Source organism: Stegostoma tigrinum, chromosome 9 (assembly GCF_030684315.1).
Source record: "Stegostoma tigrinum isolate sSteTig4 chromosome 9, sSteTig4.hap1, whole genome shotgun sequence".
NCBI classification, from domain to species: domain Eukaryota; kingdom Metazoa; phylum Chordata; class Chondrichthyes; order Orectolobiformes; family Stegostomatidae; genus Stegostoma; species Stegostoma tigrinum.
The window spans coordinates 83,034,740-83,056,738 of record NC_081362.1 but is presented as its reverse complement, the minus strand read 5'-3'; the positions used below and the strand labels follow the sequence as shown (position 1 = coordinate 83,056,738).

Below are 21,999 nucleotides of genomic sequence, written 5' to 3'. Positions count from 1 at the left end.
GATTAGGATTATGCCACAGCACAACATGGTGGGCCGAAGGGCCTGTACTGTGCTATACTTTTCTATGTTCTATGTTCTTACAGCCAGATAAGACTTACATTCTGTCACCTTGGGCTGGATTTAAATTGCTGATTAAAAGAAAGTGTTTAACCCTTTCTGCCACCTAGATTTTTTTTTCCCGGGTAATGTTTCAGGAATGGCAGCTTCTCTCTGTTACTTCAAAATGGCTGACCATTGTATGTTTTGCAGGTTACTAGACCACAGACAGTCCCGATCTGATCCCCCTTCATATCTGACGTACACTCACTACTTGCAGTGGTGATCAGGAATGTAAACACTGCCTGATTTCCTGCTAACAAATCTCACACAACATTGGCAGATCCACCTACTGCTACCTCGGTTTGAAACTGGCTAATTCAGCAGAAACATACGAAACGAGACCGACTGTGGATACTTGCTGAGGACTGAGGGTAGTTTTATTTAGCCCTTCCTTTGGGGAAAGGTTTCTGTTTGACTTCTTCTCCATAGAGACACAAGAAAGAATATAAAGTCACCGTGAACAGAAAGGCTTTAAGTCAGTGTTGCCCCGCAGTCGACTGAGATCAGTGAGCATTGTGGGGCTGGTAGTCAGGTGGGGTTGTGGAGGAATTGGGCAGAGAAGGCAATAACAGTCACCGAATCTGGAAGTACAGGTTTCTCCTATCACCATGGAGACTTACCTGTGTTTGAGATTCCCCGATTCCTCACCTGATACCTAGCCTGAGGGATAGACTTGGCTGCCTCTCAGTGAGGAATGCACTGGGTGTAACCAGCAGCTCAGGTTTTGGAGGGGGCCTGCCATGGGTGAGATCATGGGGGCCTGTGGAAAGTGTCAGCTGAAGACGACAGATTACAGACAGAAAATGGAGTGACTCTGGGGTGATCAGAGGTGAAGCGATCGTGCAGGGAGTTTAAAGATTTAATCTACTGTGGTCACGATGGAACACTCCGGCTCCTCCTGGCCCATAGCTCTTACAGTAAAGTCGCTTTACCGTAGGCCCCTAATGCCTCCTTTTACCTGGCAGGTTTTCTAAGATCCACGGCCTCGATAACAAGGTTATGATCTATCCCACATCTGGAAAGTAGATTGGTCCCTCACCCCTGCTCCACTTTCAATACAACTGTGTTCAAGGTATACACATTGAAATTCTTCATGTTTTTGTTTCTCATAGAATCCATACAATCCAGAAAGAAGCCATTCGGCCTATCAAGAGTATTAGTGTGCTGCACTGAGCCTCAGAAGAACATCCCACATAAACCCAGCCCCCAACTTCCTACGGCCTATCCACCCTGCCTGCACATCCCTGGGCATTCCTGGGCAATCTAGCATGGTCAATTCACCAACCCTGGGCATCTTTAAACTGTGGGAGGGAACTGGAGCACCCAGAGGAAACCCATGCAGACATGGGGAGAATGTGCAAACTCCACACTGACATTTATCCAAGGGTGGAATCGAACCTTGATCCCTGGCATTGTGAAGGCATCAGTGCTAACCACTGAGCCACTGTGCCACCCTCTGACCTGACCCAGACTCACCCATGTACTCAGGATAAAGCATGTACCTATAACTCTTCCAGATAACATTAGAAAAGTTTGGATGGCTTCTAACTTGGCAACTCACCAACTCTGACATTGCCGAATATGAGACTAATTGAACCAGGAAACTCCAGGTGATTGTAGTCAATAATAACTAACTGAAATCAACTGCTCGCTTCAAAAGCTCCGTCAAAGCCCCAAATATTTAACCGTCTCGCTCCATCTCAAATGATATTTGAAGGGCACAATCCATCACTTAGGACAGTCTTCCTCACAAATCCAAAAATGAAAAGATACAAACACTTCTCTACTCATTCAGAAACAAACCAACTTATACTGTATATATGACAGAAGAAAGATAATTAAATGAACAGTAATACTTAAAATTTCATTCAGCACAATGACTCCCATCCCCTCCTTTCCAGCCCAGGGGTTTTCCTCCTGAGGATAGTTTCTCACCTAAGTCTAAGGTCAAATTAGGACTGAGGTGATGAGATATTTCTTTACTTAGAGGGTTGTGGATACTTGGAATTCCCTACCACAGAGAACTGTGGATGCTTAGTGTTGAACATATATTGAATACTCAAACTGTTGACTTTTGTGTGAAATTAAAGGAATTAAAGAGATGGGGGATCAAGGCAGGAACGTAGATGGTTGAAGAAGATTATCCATAAAATTCCAAAGGACTACACAGGGTAAACACAGGTAGGTTGTTTCTGGAAGTCTAGGACCAGGGGTCACAGTCCGAGGTTATGGGGCAGTAGGTCATTTAGGACTAAGATGAGGAGAAATTTCTTCATCCAGAGAGTGGTGAGCCTGTGGAATTCTCTGTTACAGAAGGTGGTTAAGGCCAAAACATTGAATGTTTTCAGGAAGGAATTTGATATAGTTCTTAGGGAAAAGAGATTAAAGGGTATGGGGAGAAAGTGAGAAAAAAGTACTGAGCTGGATGGTTATATTGACTGATGGAGCAGGCTCAAAGGCCCACTCCTGCTCTTGTTTTTATTAGCTGTGATCTTACTGAACAGCAATCAAATGCAAAGGGGCCTTGTGTCCTGATCTATCGATAGTATTAGATCAAACAGTTAACATTCACTAAACTATTGAATCATTGTGATATCACAAACCAAGCCTAATCCAGTCTCCTTCAGGACTCATCTGGGCAATAACTGGGAGCAAAACACCTTGTGGAGGCTAAAAGAGCAATTCAATTAGAAACCGTCTTTAAAAAAAAGGTACAATATGGGATACTGATAGGCACTGGCTCCAAAACAAATTCTTTTGAAATAAAAAGTATGGGTTGAATGTTCAAAAGATTTTTACAGAGTCACTGATCAAACATATGACCTAAATAAGTTGCTGTTCACGATTGCTCCAATGGTTCCAAATGATTTGAGGTAAAGTGATTAACGTAATTGTGCTACCAGGCTCCTTAGGTGCAATCAAATTAGGTCAGCAACGCATAGCATACCGTGACGAGATTTTTATTGATTTTTTTTGTATCGTTTTCTTCAGCTGCTCTCGCATCTCCTACCAGCACTTAATGAGTAATAATGAGTGCTCCTCTACAAATGCCCTGTACTGCCTTGCCCCAGTTAAGGTTCCTTTGTAACAGAGGGTGTTACAGGTGATTTCTGATCCTGTCCTTAGCTGTGTCCCTCACACCTACAGCAGAGGTCAGACGATATCTACGGGAGTCTTTACATCATTGACTTTTTGACTTATTTAATCACTCCACCATATCTCCTCAGAAATTTTCCCAATTATATTCTCTGCTGACCAACATGTTTACCAGTGAAAATACGTTCCAACTTCAGTTTTACAATTCTCATCCTTGTTTTCAAATTCCTCCATTAATCTCTCTCTTCTTCTTCTGGAAACTGCTGAGGTTTCTGAGATCCTCCAATACTCACCTCTTGAACAACCCAGATTTTAATCACTTCCCCACCAACAGCCCCAGCTACTTGCCTGGACCATAAGTTCTGGAATTCCCTCCCTAAAGCTTTCTTGCTTTAAGATGCTTCTTAAAAATCCACCCACGGGCCAAAACTTTGGTCACCTGTTCTAACTACCTCCTTAAGTGGCTCAGTGTCAGATTTAGTACACTAATACTCCTGTGAAACATCTGGGGCTGTTTTACTATGTTAAAAGGTGTTATACAAATGTAATTATTGCTGTTTGTTCTTTAACAGCCTTTCCCGTTCCAACTTTTCTCTTGGTATCTGCTTAAAAGCTGTTCACCTTCACCTCTTTCCTAGTTCTGAAGAAAGAACATTGACCTGAAACAATACTGCTTGTTTGACTCTACACAGACATTGGCGGATCTGCACAGCATTTTCTCTTCTTCATACCAGAGGGTTATGATTAGGGTTGATATGAATGGATGCTTGGATTTTGGGATAGCTAATTCAGCACAGACAGTCAAATCAAAGCTGAACTCACAACGTTGGAATACTGCAGCCTTAACTTGCTATGGGAACTGTGATTCATTTTCAACTCAAATGTTCAAGCAAAATTTAAAAATGCTTCACTTTCAAGAGAATATACGGCTCTCACTGTCATTCTGCTTCCCCTTTTCAGAGACAAGCTACATCAATCTTTCCAAAACGGTACTAGCAGACCTCATTGCTCAAGGGTAAGTTAGCAGACTATCGAGTTACAGCAAGATATATCGTTCTGCTGCTTGAGCACGCTGCCCCTTTAAGGCTGAAAATGTAACAACCACAAATGGGCTCATCCTGAGAATAATCAGAGACCAATTAGGGACTATTCATATCCAGAGGTTAATTAAAGGTCGATTACCTTCCTTCCTAGTCTTTTTTAAAAAGTGCTTCAGAAATCAACATGCACAGCTTTAGTAAAAAATAGAAAGGTCGATTTATGCAAGGCATGGTCCCCATTACTCCCAATTTCTTCAAAATGTACAGCTTAGAACGCTACTTAACCCATCGTGTCTCTTTGCAGGACATCTCCAACTAAATCTATTTACACCACACCTTCAGGCAGCACGTTTCAGATGATAACAATGAGTTGTGTTAAAATAAAAAAAACCTCATCCGCTCCTAATACTTCTGCCAATCTTCTGTGATCTCTAGCCACCAAACCTTCCTACCAGACGAAACACTTCTCTCGATCTTTTTCTCTAAGTGACACTCTCAATTATTCAAGGGTAGTTGGCATCTGCTGTTGTTTCATTCTGCATCAGGCCAAGGAAGCACATTCCCAGTTTGCTTCAGCCACAACGGTATCTCTCAATCTCCTCTGTCACAACCCATCGTAAATTTGAATACCTTTCCCTAGCATCTGCATCTTGCTTTAAAGTCGGAAGAAATATAAAGCCATTCCTGAACCTGGGGCTCAGTATGGAAGGAATTACTCCTGCTGTAAAGCCAAAGTGTAAAATTAAGTTCAATTCGGCACGCTACATCTTATTGAATGTGTGTCTCCCATTCCTACAGTATGTAAGAGTTAAGTCTCAGCTAATAAGTAACAATGTAATAGCAAAATTCCTTTACTTGTTACAGTAGCTAAGTAATGGAATGTACCTACGCAAAGTGCAGAGTCCAGACATTTCTGCAAACAGATTGGGGTGATGTGACCCAAGAGTTGGCAATTTGGCTGCTCCATTACATGCTTTGATGACATACCAAACAATCAGCGGAGGTTGAGGAGGCAAGAAAAGTCAACTTTGGTGACTGTCTCATGTTGCAGTATTAACTGGCAGAACAGACCTGACTGCTGAACCTGCATACCTCTGTTCCTATGCTACTGCCATCCCACGCGTCCAGCCCTGAATATTTCATACTCACTGCTGAGGTAGAAGAAGGCTGTCTCAGGCTGTGGTACCATTACTGAGCAGACCTCGGGCACAGCGGGAGGTGCATTAGGAGTCGAATGAAAAGACCTGTTATTTACTCAGCAAACCCGCACACTCAAAATAAAACATTTGAACAGAACCAATCAGCGGAATTCTCATCCCCTTCCACTTACCTGTGTGCCAAAGCACTTTGTCAGAGACTGTCTGCAAAACATAAAGGATACTTGCCTGTGTGAGTGATTAGTCAATTTACTCCTCTTTGCTTAAGGGAGTTGAGTAGGATCAAAGCCCTTTCAGGAAAGGTGCCTTTGCTGAAGATGACTATCTTAATTAACAGGAGAACAGACACTATTATTTTCCCTGGGCCTCAGCGAAATGCGATTCACATTAACTCATGATAATTATCATCTTCTTCCTTTGGCTCAGCGCGCCACCAGCTCAATGTGCCAGGTAAAACCAATTAGCTTCCTTACCCTTGCACTTGCAGATAAGACAGCCATAAACATCTTGCTCGAATCCCATTGGACAATACTTGTCACACGGACGCTCTGGGCACTTCTTGCAGCGACAGATATCACAGCTATGTTTATTCTTCCTGTTTTTAAGGGAGAAGGTGTTGAGGAAAGTCATTCCCAAAACACAAGATTGCACGCTGCTGCGACTTAAGCAATACAAACATCTTACAAACTGGTCCGGGCAACTTGCATTCCGAACTTACAATTCAAACTTTTGCCCTGTGAGAAGCTCAGATACAAAGCTGTTTGCATTCCAGCTGCTGTTACTGGGATTCTGCCAAGTAAAAGGTGGAAGGGGGAAGATATGCCCATTGGGAATGTGCTGACCTCATTCTGCCTGAAGGAATCCCGGGTCACAATGAGGCAACAGGCAGTTTCCTCACCATGTGGCTGGTTTTTTTCAGTCTCAGCTGCAAGATTCAATGGGGACGTGTTGAATGAAGCCCCTGTAACTAACTAGAAACAAAGAGGAGGAAACACAGAGTGTGAAAGTACAGCAGGCCATTTGGCCTATCAATTGTGTCTATGCAGACTCTTTGACAGAACTGTTGAATTATTTCCACTCGCCTATTCCTCCCTACGGGCCTGCAGGTGTTTCCTCTTCATTTTCGAGCATGTATCCAATTCCCGTTCAGTAGTTGCTACTGAATCTGCTTCCACCGTGCTTCCAGGCAGTGTGTTCCAGTGTGACAACTCACAGGGCAGTAAAAACTTCCTCATCTCCGTTTTGCTGATGTGTCCTGGATCTGTGTCGACTGGTTCCTGAGTTGCCAACAACAGAAACAGTTGGAAACCCACTCCACCCCTCTCCACCTTGCTATTTTGCCTTCCTCCTTTACGTCGCTCATTAAAATCAACCTCTTTGACCCAAGCCTTAGGTTGGCTGTCTCAATCTCTCCTCAGATGGCTGGTATTTTGTCGTGTAATGACCCAGCGAAGCACCCTGTGTGGTTTTATTAAGTAAAAGGCAGTCATCAGATTTAAGTTGTTGTTGTGTTCTTCCTATCTATTCTTTTAATACCCTTTGTACTCGTGGAATCATAAGAATACAGAAAAGGCCCTTCGGCCCATTGGTTCTGCACCAACATAAAAGCTGCTCTAAAATCTACAGTCTTACTTTCCAGCACCTGGCCCATAGCTTTCAATGTTCTGATATTTCAAGTGCACATCTAAGTATTTTTTAAAGGTTGTGCAGCTTCCAGCTTTTATTACCCTCTCAGGCAGTGCATTCCAGATTCCCAACAGCCTGTGGATGAAAATCATTTTCTTCAAATCCCCTCTAAAGCTGCCACCTTTCACCTTAAAATTATGGCCCTTTGTTATTGATCTTCTGACTGAGGGCAACAAGTGCTTTCTGTTCACCCTGTCTGTGCCCATTGTAACCTTATACATCCCTGTCAGGTACCCTCCCCCCAGCTTTCACTGATGCATGAACACAATCCAAACCTATCCAGCCTCTCGTCATTGCTAAGCTGCAAACTCCCAGGCAGCATCCTAGTGAATCTCCTCTGCACCCTCTTTATTGCAATCACATTCTTCCCATTGCATGGTGACCAGAAATAAGAACATAAACTGTAGGAGCAGAATTAGGCCATTCTGCCCATCAAGTCTGCTCCGCTGTTTGATCATGGCTGATATGTTTCCCAACCCCATTCTCCTGCCTTCTCCCCGTATCCCCTGATCCCCTTACCAATCAAGAACCTATCTACCTCTGTCTCAAATACACTCAACGACCTGGCCTTCACAACCCTCTGCGGCAATCAGTTGCACAGATTACCACTGGTGAGCTGAAGAAATTCCTCCTCATCTCAGCTGTGGGAGCATGCAGTACTCCGGCTGTGGCCTAACCAAAGACCAACCAATTCACTCTGTGATCTACGGCACAACTGATAAAGTCATGCTTTTAAACATCTCTCTTAAATCTCCCTTTAGGAAACAATTAAAATAAAAATACTAATTAGCTCTGTTGGTATTTAGCTCCACGCAAGTGGTTAAGAAATGGAAGAGAGAACTGGTGGAGGGAGTTTCATTTATTTAGAAATGGAAAATAAACAAAATATTAACTAATTTGGAAAAACAAGAGGGGAAAGATTTAAAAGGGACCTGAGGGACGTTTTTACATAGAAGCTGGTGCGTGTATGGAATGAGTGCTAGTTCAGTTTAGGATACCTGGTCAGCAGGGATGAGTTGGATCATGCTTTATGATGCTATGACACTATGATTTGTGACATCAGTACCCATTAAACTGCTTTCTCTTAATCTAAACGAATAGGATTGATTTTGGCAAGCTTTTCCTTCCAGGTTTAATAAGACCGATTGGAGGAGTTACTGACTGTATCAGCATAAATTAAATGGATTGATGTTAGTACAGAGGTTGTAATAATTACAGAGGTTGTAATTGCATTAATAATGTGGAAATACGTCTGGGACTCTGTCATTTCAACTCAGGGACTGGGTAACGCACAGGTATAGGCTAGCTCAGTTGGCTGGATGTAAAATGACACTGAATGGTGTGGGTTCAATTCCTGTATTGGCTGAAGGTCATTTCTTCTCAAGCTTGTCCATTGCCTGTGATGTAGTGAAGATCAGGTTAAGCCACCACAAGTCATCTCTTTGCTGACAGGGTGGCCCTATGGTCTTCTGAGTCTAGGGTGGCTTTACATTTCAACTTTACATCTCGCAGTCAGACTCAGAAACTTTCCATAGCAGTTCCCTTTCACTTTGGTCTAAATGGAGAGGATGGCCAAGGGTCTCACTCTTTATTGGTTTGGCAGGAGTATCACAGGCCAGGCCAGTGTTTACTGCCCATGAGCAGGGGTGCTGAGCTACCATGTTGAACAACCGCAGTCCATGTGGTGGTGGGAACATTCAGAGTGCTTCTGTGTACAACTGAATGGCTTTCTTGGCCACTTCAGAGGGTGTTAAAGAGTCAACCTCATTGCTGCAGTTCTGGAGATATATGTTGGCCACATGGACACTGGAGGGCAGATTAAGGAACTAGATAATCTCTTTTTGTAAGGTTTCGCAAATATTATTAATTAGAAAGCAATTTCTTCCAGATTTTTGAACTGTTGCCTTTATGATATCCCAGAAGTCTTAGCAGGATATGAACTTGTGACTGCAGTATTTGTTGGCCCGGAAGATACTAACCCAGTAAGCATTACTAACACGCGATTGTCCCGATCACATTCCAGTGAGCCCAGGCAAAAAGCAGAAGTGTGTATGCTGATATTGAAGAAAGCATGATTGGGCTTGATTGCAATGGCATCAACAGATGAGCAGCATGCCAACATACCATTCTTGGAAATGACTGGCTTGCTGTAAACAGCACACTTTTCCCAGAGAAGGCTGCATCGCACAACTGTCCCCTGTCTCAGGCTTCTTGTCACGTTATCTGCGAATCTTAACTTCTCCCTGAATCACAGACGTTCACTTCAATATTCAGATATTATCAAACCACTGCTTAGGTACAGCTTGCGATCGGAGCATCGATAGCAGCGAGGTCTGCTAAAATGTTTTGCTTTCTTTTGCAGATCCAATGGAATCCAAAATATTTCACAAAAAAATCTTTCTGCCTCGTTGACAAAATAAAAATGTTCCTGTGATGGTTCAGTGAATAAACGTACAACATGGTGTGGCGCTGATCTTTCCAGACTGGGCAAGTCCAAGGTTTCATCCCTGCTGTGTGCTCGGTGAGCTGATTATATCTGGGACACCAATAACAGATGGATTTGAAGATATTACATAATAAAGAGCCAGGAGCTTGTTACAGGTCAGTAACACTTAGCCTGGGGCATGTTGAAGGCAATAGCTGCTACACCATACTGACAGTGGATCATTGCTGCAGTAAGACATTTGCTTCACAGAACATTATGGGAAGACGCTACGTAGAGTCAGAGAGATGTACCACATGGAAACAGGCCACTGGTCCGACTCATCCATATATCCTAAACTAATCTAGTCCCATTTGCCAGGATTTGGCCTATACCTCTCTAAACCCTTCCTATTCAGATATCCATCCAGATGCCTTTTAAATGTTGCGATTGTACCAGCCTCCACCACTTCCTCTGGCAGCTCATTCCGTACAAACACCACCGTCTGGGTGAAGAAGCTGCCCCTCAGGTCCCTTTGAGATCTTTCTCCTCTCACCTTAAACCTAAGCCCTGTACTTTTGGACTCCTGTACATTGGAAAAAAGACCTTTTATCCTATTCAACTTATCCAAGGTTTTATAAACCTCTAAGTTCACCTCTCAGCCTCAATCTTATGGGTAGTTCTGGATCTCCAAAAGCTTGGTTCACAGTCATAACAAGTATTTATTTATATAGCGCTTTTTAATGATGAAATTAATGAGGCGCTTTAAAGGAGTGTTCTAAAATAAAGTATGACACAGAGCTACGGAATGAAATGTTAGGTCAGGTGATCAAAAACTTGGTTAACGGGGAAAAAATTAAGATGGAATTCCAGGGCTTAGGGTCGAGTCAGCCGAATGCCCAGATAGAATGATTGAAATTTGGGATGCTCAAGAGGCTGGGTGCAAAGGAGATTAGATAACTCGGAGGCTTATGGGAGAATGCCTCACTGTAGAAGTGGAAACATGGATGAGAGTTTTTAAATTAAGACCCTGAATGACTGGGGTTAATGCAGGTCAGTGAGCACAGGGCTGATGGGAGAAACAGGACTTGCTGTGAATGAAGACACTGGCAGCAGAGTTTTGGATGGCCATTTGGAATGTGGAATGTGGGAGACAAGCTGGGAGTGCAGTGGAATGGTCAAGTTAAAAAGCAAAGGCCCTTCGGCCCTCCAATCCTGCACTGACATATTTTGCCTTTCCATGCGAAAACTGTCTTCAGTGACAGGATCCCTATCCCTCTATTCCCTTCCTGTTCATGTATTCATTCAGGTGCTTCTTGAAATGCTGCTATTATGTCTGCTAAAGTCAAGGGGAAACAATGACTTTCATCAGCAGGTGACCTGAGGCAGGGGACAAGGCTGGGCAAATTTATGGAGGTGGGAACACTGGGCAGTATTTAATGCAGGGAGGCAGTGCTCTTGGCTCACTCTGGACAGCTAGTGCATTGCTAATTTTCAGGAAGGGTAGACCAATGGGGTGCCAGGTGGGCACTTAACAAGGCAACAGTGGCTCTGATCCTTAGATAAATGACACCCTCTAGAGGGGAGGTCTGTCTGGCAAACATCTGCCAGTACTTCATTGGGTGGCAGCTGATAATGTACCCTCCTAATACCCAGAATCACTGAGGAACAGGGGTCATAGGTGATGGCAGGGATGGTGGTGGAGGGGGGCAGCAGAGGTAGGGATGGCTCTCAGTGCAAGACCTCCTCTGCTCCACACATTCCCATTGCCAGCTCCCACGACCATGCAGCCAATCGCCAATCTGGAGGACCTGCGGGCAATCTGGACAGCGTCTGCTTGTCATGGGAAGGTCCCAGCCTGTTGTTGGGTGAACATCAGCAGTGCAGGGTGTGACCCTGAGGTGGGTAATAGTTTCCCCATTCAAAGTACAATGTTTTGTCCAACAGCTCAGATGGAACTGTGTCTTTGTTGTGCTCACAACATCTAAAATACTCTGAATACAGTAGTTTGAGACGAATTGCAGAAGTGGATTTAGGAGATGGAACAGGGCCGAAAAAAATGACTATTTAAAAAAAAGACATAATTCACATTTTCAACATATATATTCAATTTTGACCACTTTTCCATCTTTTTCGGTCTAATTTTTGCTGTTTACCGAAAATAAGCTGATTAACTCTGAGTGTGGCCTTTAATTTCAAGTAGGAGCTAAGTTACTGCAGGGACCCAGCACCAATAGAGCTCTGAGGATCAGCAGATGTAAAACAGGGCTGGTCTTTAACGCTGGGGAAAGGTGAGGGGGAAGATCCTTGGAGGTGCGGTAAGTGTGAAACGTGACTACAAATCGCTGCAAGTTTGTTTAAGAGACACCAAAGGGATCTCAGTTTCAGAAACTGTTCACTCTAATTTGTGGCCCATTACAAATTGAGAAGCTGTGTTAAACCACCAAAGGGAAGACTGTACAATGTGCGGCCAACCTGACAATACGCACAAGTTGGGAAACTGCCGCACATTGGAAGTTAGGGCACATGCTCTGTAACGATTGGTGCCGATAGGTTTATATCGCTAAGAAAGCAGCTGCACGTACATGTATCCGAAAGGACAGTATTTGTCACAAACCACGGGCTTGCATTTCTTTGGCCGCGTGCGGCACTGGCAGATCTCACAGCCGTGTACATCAGTCTGCAGGCCGAAGGGACAGTCCAGGCCACATCCCGATATGAGGCCTGTGCACAGCTCTTCTCCTGGGGAGGGGAAAAAGACCAAAATCACATCAGAAAACAAATTTGTACAGCGGCATTCATAAACTAAGGACTCTTGTTGCTGGACCATAGCTCCCACTGGGGCAGGTACAGAGGTGGATGAACACAAAACCTACATTCCACCAGCGCCATGTTCACACCATTCCACCCTAGAGCCATTTAAGAGCTACCAAAGTCAATTAAAGTCCTTGAAGGTCTGCTGTCTGCATGTAGCCAATTGCATCCTGCTGCTAGTTCAGTGCTCAAAAGCCTCATGTTGGCTCTCCAACTTTACACAGATGTCCACCATCTACTAACTGGATAGTGAGTCCTCCCTGAAACTGCTAAATGGTCGATTTCAGGGACAATCTGTTGTTGTCATGGAATAATGTGCTCATCATAACCTTTAATGAAACTAGATCTGGGGATTAGGGGCTAGCACTGAAAGCTGCAATTGGTGTTCACCTTTATTTTGAAAAAAGAAATGGAGGTTTCTCTCGGTATGGTCATCCCGTCTGGAGACACAGTCACTTGAGTGGGGAAGGGGCTGGCGCCTGGTCTTCTGATGCCGTAATTCCAGAACACTGCATTTCCCAAAGCAGATTACAGCCAACGAATTTTCCATCTTGCTGTGCAGGGAATGCTGGCCAGACTCTTTGAATCAGCAAAGTCCTACAGACGGCAACTAGGTAATTTGTGCTGCTGGCCTTCATTGAGGGACAAATGCTGGCTAAACACGTGGAAAACTGACTACCCCTTTGCAAAATGTTGGATTGGAAGTTTTGAGCTCATCTGTGCAGGCTGATGGGACTCCCATTTCATTTCTTGGCTGAACTATAAAACAACCTTTCCCCTGACGATCTCTGCACAGTTTCTTGCCACCCCTTAACCAAACAAACTATACCATTAATGTGAAACACTCATCATATGGGAAAAAAAGCAGAGCAGCTGCACTGTGTTCTACATTGTCAGATGACTGATGTACTGATCTGTGATGGAATATAGACCTGTCACTCTAGCACCCCTAGAAGGAGAAGGTCAGGCTAGTGAGCAGGTACAGCCTCCAAGGCACACACACTGTTGACTTGGCACAATGATGCCATTAATTCATCACTTTAAGGTCAAAATCCTGGAACTCCCTCTCCAGTAGAACAGTGTGCCTATAGCACACAGATGCCAGTGATTTAAGAGGGCAGTTCACAATTGCCTTTTCAAGGGCACATACGAATGAGCAATAAATGTCACCTTGCCAATGACGCACGCATCCCACGTATGAGTGATACAACAATAAGTGAATGCAGCGCTTTGCACCACAGATTAAAACTGTTTCCTAATTTGGCTGACTTTTTTCGTAGAATAATGTCACTGAAGGGTACGAGATACAGAATGCACAGCATCAACAACCACACATCTTTTACCACAAAAGGAGCAACCCTGATACGGGCACCATCACCAACAGTTTCCCATCCAAGTAGTGATACCTGGAAATTCCCATCTGACACAGTCACAGAAACAGTGTCCTCCCAAGTACTGCTGCAGTTCTCATTGCCAATCTCGAGTCCTGATCGGGTGACAACACAAAATCTCACAGCAGATCTTTTAAATAAAAAGAGTTTGTCCCTTCTGAAGACGGGTCGCTCGAATCAAAACGTTAACTGCTTTTCTCCACAGACGCAGCCAGACCGATTGATTTTCTCCGGTAATTTCTGGTTTTGTTTTGGATATCTGGCATCTGAAGTTCTTTGGTTTTATTTAAATCTCATCCTTTCTCCACCTTGTCTCTATCACCGAACGCTGACATCCTGATTTACCTTGCTCATTTTTTTGAATCTGTCACGTAAACAGAAAGCGAGGCTTGGCCCCTTACCTTCAATGGCTTATTCACTCGAAGGAATAGAAAAAAGACCCCTTTAACTGTACAGTCTCAACAGTCAGCCAAATATGTTAAACACGCTAAAGGACTTTTTTTAAAAAAAACATAACGCACCTTTTGATCATTTAGCTGTAGACCCTAACCCAAATGTTTATAATGACTCTGCTTTTAATGACCTGGCAACGGGCTAATTAGCAAAATACATGGTGGGAAGACACATTTTCCAAAACAATGTAGCAAATGGAATTTTTATTGGGCCTTTGAAGCCAGCTCATTGTACAAAAACATTCCAGCTTTGTATTATGTGCAACCTGAAAAGCAGTTATTATCCTCAGTTTGGAGGAAGGAGAGGCAGGACTAAACATGTCAAGAGAAATAAAGCCTAAGGTTGGGGAGTGTGGATTTTCAGGAAAAGTGCTCCTTTCTCTATAAGTTAATCGTGGGAATAAAGCAGCCTCTTCTGTGGCTTTTACCAGGTTCATGAAATATTTAAGCTACTTCCATGCACTCCTGGAGCTACTACAGGATGTGTCACTGGAGTAGTTCTTGTGTGTGTTTACGTTCTGGAGGTAAACATTTCCTCTGTGTATTTTTTTTACACTTCCCCTTGCCTTGCCAAAGCTCCATGCAGGCGTATTGACCATCTACCAGTATCTGTTCCTGTGATCATCCTCACTGTGTCAACAAGCTTTTTGAGCACAAGGGCCCCAGTTGAACTCGATGGCCTCCTTGTCCAGCTGTGCTCTGGATTGCTCCGTTACCTTCAGAAACAGCAGCCAGCCTCAATGGTCTCCTCCCTTGCAGAGAGATGCTCAGACCAATTGCAGCACTACCACTGGGGTCAACCAAGGAGATGCATTTCAGTCAGAAGAACACAGAAAGACAACACAAAACAGGGTGTACAATTCTAAAGGCAGACAGACCTGGGTGTATTTAAGTGCAGATCACTGAAGGCAGAAGGATAAGTGGACAGAGCAGTTAATAATGCATACAGTACCCTCAACTTTATTAACAGGGGCATAGAGTACAAGAGCAAAGAGGTGATGTTGACCTTTTATAAGGCATTTTTTAGACCTCAGCTGGCATACGGTGTACAGATCTAGGAGTCACTTTACAGTAAGGATATGAATGCATTGGAAAGAGTGCAGAAACAATTTACAAGACTGGCTCCAGGCATGAGAAACTTTAATTACAAGGATAGTGTGAAGAAATTGTTATCATTGGAGAGGAGAAGGCTGAGAGGAGATCTGATCAAGGTTTTCAAAATCATGATGGGGCTTGATAGGGGAGATAGAGAAACACTGCCACACTCTTACAAAGATCAAGATCCAGAGGGCACAGATAGAAGTGGTTTGCAAAAGAAGTAAATGTGAGGTTAGAAAATACTTTTCTCACAGTGCATTGTTACGGTATCAAATGCACTTCCTGGATGTATTGAGGTTCAACTGAGGCATTCAAGATGGCCCTGGACGGTCATTTGGGAATAAAGCAGGAAATTGGAAAAAGGTAATGAAGTTCATTTGAAGAGTCAGTGCAGAGACAATGAGCCGAATGGTCTCCTTCTGCACTGTAACACTTCTGTGCTCCCAAGTTAATGTAAAACACAGGGTTGAACTTGGGAGGTCCATTGCTTTAAGTGAGCAAGTTTCAGAATCCTGAGTTGCTCTTTCTTCTAGCAACTCTTTTTAATGCTTTGCTTCCCCTAATTGTTAAATGGGACAAGTTGGACTCTCGTAGTGGAGTCATTACTTTAGATCTTCAATTTTCCTAACCCAGAATAACCTGTGCTCTCTGATAAGCTGAAGCTCTAACCTAATCAGGAGAGTTCCCTGGGGAGGCTCCATTGTACAGCAGAAAGCAATAAAAACATTGACTATTCTTACAAAGAGTGCTTCTTGTCGGCTGAAAATTGCTCTATAGTGTCTGGAGTTTGTGATAAGGCAAAGTAATTACCTATAATCAATAAATGAGTATGGGCATCTCCCTCTCTATTAGTCAGAGACAATTGGTTCTGTACTGCCCGAGGGACGCCACTTGCCAAGTATGGGGCGAGGGACTATATAAATGCAAGATCTTTCTGACCTTGAGCCTCAGCATAGCCTCCTGGTATCAGATGCCACACTAAAGAACAAGAATGCAAACACAGGCACTTAGGGGCATGTGGGATGTTTCCTGCTGGTGCTGTCATGAGCGCAGCAGGGTGAAGACACTCAACTTTTACTTCTTGCTTTCAACGCATAAATACTCACAATGATGCACATGGAAGAGCTATTCCTGAACTCTGCAGTTCCTCTCAATCAGATTACACGAAGGAGCACCAATGGAAAATGAGAAAAAGGAAGCATTTCCCTGGCTCTCGACCAGGGAATTGTGTTTTCTAAAAGAAAAAGTATCTTTTCCCTCAGCCTGAATCCAGACTATTATAAATTGAATATGTCATGGACAACACTGCAATATGATAAATATTTCCACTTGTGTGGTTGCCATAACCTACTTGTGAATCATTTGCTTCAACCTCACTTCTGGAGATATTTATCATATCACCCAGCAGGAAGTCCTATTTATAAACCCTTTCAGTAGATTTAGGTAGTAATGCACACTGATCCTGACCCTGTTGCTATCTGTGGCACACGCACAGCTAAGTGACTCGAACAGCTGACAGATGTTAAGCAGAACGACAAAGGCAGTACTCACTGGTTTTGCACTGACACGTGTGGCATCCACTGTGGTCCAGCTTGAAGCCATAGATACAGTCTCCTTCCGTCAGGGTGCAGTTGATCAGCAGCTCGCATGTCGGAGGCCCAATGGTGATGTATGTTGGCTCTGCAGCAACAAAGGAAAAGCAGATAAATATATATAGAGGGAGATGCAGATGGGAGAAACAGAGAGTTGGGAAAGAAGTGGTAGAAAACATCAGGCAGATCACTCTTCTTTGTAGCCAGCTTGGCTTATTTGGCAGAGCTCAAACTCAGGGATCAGAAAGTTGTAGGTTCAAGCAGATAATTTAGGCTTGCAGCATTAAAGTAAAGCTACTTGGCTTCAGGCAATGTTCTTTGAATCAAATGTTAAACAGATGAGAATGAGGTGTTACTTGCTTGCTCCAGTGGCTTTTAAAGATTCCAAAGAGTGCTATTTGAAAGCAGCGATATCGCTCAATATCAACAATCGACTTAAACTGTATAAAGTACTTTGAGACATTTCAAAGTGATAAAGCTATCAATGCAAGGTTTTATAAAGTTTAACTGCATTTACACTCACCTACGATAATAGGGCATAATTTAACGGAAAGTACTTCCTTTCACACTGTGTTTGAGTTATTTATCTTGAGTATCCAACACCATTTTCTAACTATTTCCATTTATCGGGGCTTGTGTTTTGCTCATCTCTGCAGATTGAGTGTACATGAAGGTGGTCAGGGAATCAAAGGACAATTCATCCGATTGGATTGTGCCAGCTTCCCATTGTTGTCTATGACGTGTCAATTTTTCCTTGTCTTGATCTTTATGAATGCAATAGGTGTTCACTTACAGGCCTCAACGATAGTGTACTCCAAGGGTTCAATTAGAAACTGAAGACTGTCTATTCTGAGTCACAGCCAGGAGAGAAACCCCAAGCTGATCCATGCTGTGATGCGATTGCTGACCTTAACCAAACTCAGAATTGGGCTCCAAGTGAGGAAGTGCATAGGTCTCGACTCAAACGTTTTGATTTTGGAAGTTTGACTTCATTGTTTATAAGATTCTGCTAACCATTTGATTATGCTTTTGTCACAGTGGTCCTTGTGGGGCTGTTGAACCTGGTTTTCGGTTTGTTTTAAAACAGCAGATCTTGACTCAGGCCCCCAAGTCCATCTGTTATGGCATGACCCCTGATCCAATTGTGTCCATTAATTTTACAGTTTACTTGGTGGACACGAATGGGCTAATTTGTAATGTTTCTGGTAGATGAACAGCTTACTGTAAGCTCACAAATGAAACAGTCAAGTTTAGAGGTAAGAAAATTAATAAAAATAAAAAATGTACATTGCCTTGCCTCTTGTTTCCATGCTGATTGTGGGATGCTGGCCACATGGGATGGCTGTCACATTTTACTGTGTAACAGTGATAAGGAATTGTGTAAGCAAGTGTAACATGATGAGGAATTTATCATGTCAAGTGCTTTGAGCTATTTTCACATGATATAACGCTTTACAAATACAAGCTGGAATAATAATATTCATTTGTCGAGGGTGTAGATGATTTGTCAAATCTACAAACAACTGGCTGAACTAAACTTAAGTCGATTGAAAGAAACTGCCTACGAATATGAAGTTATGGAGAAATGGTTTGCTATAACAAAAAACAGAAGTTTCTGGAAAAGCTCAGGAGGTCTGGCAGCAGCTGTGAAGCAAAAAACAGAGTTAAAGTTTCGGGTCTGGTGACCCTTCCTCAGAAGAGACAGGTTTGCTATAATTTTGACAGAAATACAAAAGAAATAGGGCTCCAGAAGATATTTTTACATAGACATTTTTGGTTACATAGATGGAGTTAAGAAACAGATCAGTTATGATCTAATTGAATGTTATATATTACAAATCTGGGTGAAGGAACTGAGGGCATTGTTACTAAGTTTGTAGAGGACACAAAGATAGTTTTGAGGGACGGGTAGTGTTGAGGAAGCAGGGAGGCTGCAGAAGGACTTTGACAGACTAGGTCAGGGGCAAAGTGGTGTTTGAATGGAAGACAATGTGGGCAAGTGTGAAACTACGCATTTAATTAGGAAAAATAGAGGTGCAGACTATTTTTTAAACATGTACAGACTATGAAAATCTGAAACACAAAGAGATTTAGGAATCCTAGTTCAAGATTCTCTTACAGTCAACATGCAGTTTTAGTTGGCAGTTAGGAAGGTAACTGCAACATTAGTATTCATTTTGAGAGGATTAGAATACAAGATCAGGATGTACTGTTGAGGCTGTATAAGGCTCGGATCAGACCACATTCGGAATATCGTGAGCAGATTTGGGCCCCATATCTAATGAAGCATGTGCAGGCCTTGAAGGGGGCTCAGAGGAAGTTTACAAGAATGATCTTGGGAATGAAGGGCTTGTTACACGTGGAGGTTGAGGACTCTGGGTCTGTACATGATCGAGTTTAAAAGGATGTGGGCGATCCAATTGAAACTAACAGACTACTGAGTGGCCTGAACAGAATGGATGTGGAGAAGATGGTTCCACTAGTAGGAAAGACTAGAACCCAACAGCACAGCGTCGGAGTGAATGATCCCTTAGAACTGAGATTAAGAAGAATTTCTTCGGCTAGAGGGTGGTGAATCTGTGGAACACATTGCCACAGAAGGCAAGTAATAGTATGTCTTTAAGACAGAGATAGATAAGCTCTTCATTCATAAAGGAATCAAAGGTTACGGATAGAAGGCAGGAGAATGGGGTTGAGAAACATATTAGCCATGATCAAATGATGCCATAGACTTGATGGGCTGAATGGTCTAATTCTGCTTGTGTATGATCTTATGAATGTGGAACAGGCTGCTGAACAGCGTCCTCTTTTGTTCTATCAGTGTACAGCGCCTGTATGCTTTCACCTCATGAACCTTATCAGCGTGTTAATAATGGCTCAGTTGGTAGCATCCTAGCCAGTTGATGTGCTTCAGGTACTAGTCCAAGAATTGATTCTGAAGCTCCTGAGGAAGCACAGCACAACTGAAAGTGTTGTCTCTTAGATGAAATGTTAAACCAAATGTTAAACTGTCTGAAACAGTTCTGAGGAACAGTCACCGGACCCAAAATGTTAGCTCTGATTTTCTCTCCACAGATGTGGCCAGACCTGCTGAGTTTTTCCAGCAATTTCTATTTTTGTTTCCAAAAGCTTCCAACCCACAATGGAATGATGGAAAGAAGATCACAAAGCCTTTAATATTGATACCTATAGATCCAGATTAGAATGTGCTGGCAAGAAGAGCATGTTGCTACAGCAACTCAAACTTACTGGAGAGTGAACTGTCATACATCACCAGCAGCAGCACAGTACCCCATTCCTAAGGTGGCACTGCAGTGGTGTGAAGCGCTATAAGAGTATACACAGAACATGCAGACAGTACTAGGGCTTCTTCACAAATCAACAAAGTAAAGAACAGAGAGTGGGGGGATAAAATAAAACCTACAAATGGCTGAGACATTATGAGACTTTTGGAATCATGTCAAGTCCTGTGAGAGTGATGCCAGTTCAAGTCAAATCTGATTTAAAAATTAACTGGACTTTATTCCACCTAGCCAAACAAATTGATTGAATTGTCCTGATCCTTTTTTTTTTAATGACTGTACTATAAGTACACCTGCCAAAATCTCAGTGCGGGGAGCATATTTCACATTTCAAGCTGAACTCGATGGCTATTTACCATGAAAGGAATGTCTCCTGGACAGAAACTTGTGCAGGCCACAGTGTCAAAGGTGACAGGCACAGCCCATTCATCACTGACTACGGTTATGCAGGAGCATTGCGGTTTCAGCATGAAATTAACAAAATGATTTTACAAAATAAAACGACTGCTCGTGCACCTGGTTACAGTCGAAAAATGCCATTTGAATAGTATGCAGCGGGTCAATGACGAATTGTTTAAAAATGCTGATTTCCATTCACAGCCAAGGCTTCCATCGTGGTTTAAGATGGTAACTGAATGGCTTCAGAAACTATCCAGAAGACTGATCATTGTGAGAGAATGATACTGGGAATCTCAAAGCTGCACTAGTTTTAACCAGAGCCACCCTCAAGGTAAACTGTTGTTATACTGAATTGGGCACTTGGCAGTTTCATGTAGGTGAGGTCTAATGCCATACAAACGTCTGAGATTTCAGTCACAGAATGTTATTTGTGACAGTGTTCAGCAGAGGTTCATGAGATACAATGAGACAACTCTGATTAATCTACCCACTTGGAATCATACAAGGGGAACGATGAGATTAAGATAGAACCTTCAAGTCAAGAGCTACCACCGCTAATGTAAGATGGGGAAAAGCCAATTTCTACACAGCAAGGTCCAATGAATAGCAATGGAATAATCTGCTTTTGTGATGTTTATTGATGGATCAATCGTGGTCATGGTATTGGAAAGTACAAATAAAAGCAGAGTAGATACTGGGGACTGGAAATATAAAAGCAGCAAATGTAGGAGAAACTCAGCAGGTCTGGCAACATTTGTGGAGAGAGAAACAGAGTTAATGTTTTGAGTCCAATTATACTGACGAGTTCCAAAGAAGAGCTATATTGGAATCAACATGTTAATTCTGTTTCTCTCTTCACAGATGCTGCCAGACCTGCTGAGTTTCTCCAGTAATTTTTCTTTTAAATATTGGGAGAATTCCCTGGCTCATTGAAAAGTGTCAATTCATACTGTCTCCCCAGCTGACAGGCTATATGGAGCCTAGCCTAGGTCTTAATTTTTAATCCAGAAGGACAGATCCTGCCCAACTGAAAAAAAAAACAGTTTTGACGAAAGTTCATCAACTTGACATGCTGGTTCTGTTTCACTTTACATAGATGCTGCCTGATCAGCTGAGAACTTCTAGAATTTCAACATGTGCAGTACTACGCTGTTATGTTTGAGCTGGGCAGAACTGAAGATGTAACAAATGATGGGCATGTGCAGTGAATTGTCTGGTAGGATGGAACACACGGAAGGCATTTTGTGGCTTCTGGTGTTTCTATTTCTTAAAAAAAATAGCTTAATTGGGGCTGTGTTTACACTCCACCAGAATAAAATAGAAACAGGATCAATCAGACATTGGGAAGAGGCTATTCTGTAGGTCTTTGAGTGAATGTGGCCTCCAAATAGGTGGCGCACTTAGCATTAAGGCCTCCTAACTCTCGGTTAGGCGCAATTTTAACTCACTCA

General features: G+C 42.9%; 1 protein-coding gene across 2 annotated transcripts in view; it reads right to left on the bottom strand.

Moving 5' to 3' along the window:
- The window catches only part of crim1 (cysteine rich transmembrane BMP regulator 1 (chordin-like)), a 203,761-nt gene that overhangs the window by 26,176 nt on the left and 155,586 nt on the right, over positions 1–21,999 (bottom strand). For both annotated transcript variants that reach the window (XM_048535898.2, XM_048535897.2), the window contains exons 8-10: positions 16,807–16,935; positions 12,086–12,242; positions 5,866–5,987 (exon numbers count right to left, since the gene is read on the bottom strand). In XM_048535898.2, coding sequence (XP_048391855.1) covers positions 5,866–5,987; positions 12,086–12,242; positions 16,807–16,935 — 408 coding nt within the window. The remainder of the gene's footprint in view (positions 1–5,865; positions 5,988–12,085; positions 12,243–16,806; positions 16,936–21,999) is intronic.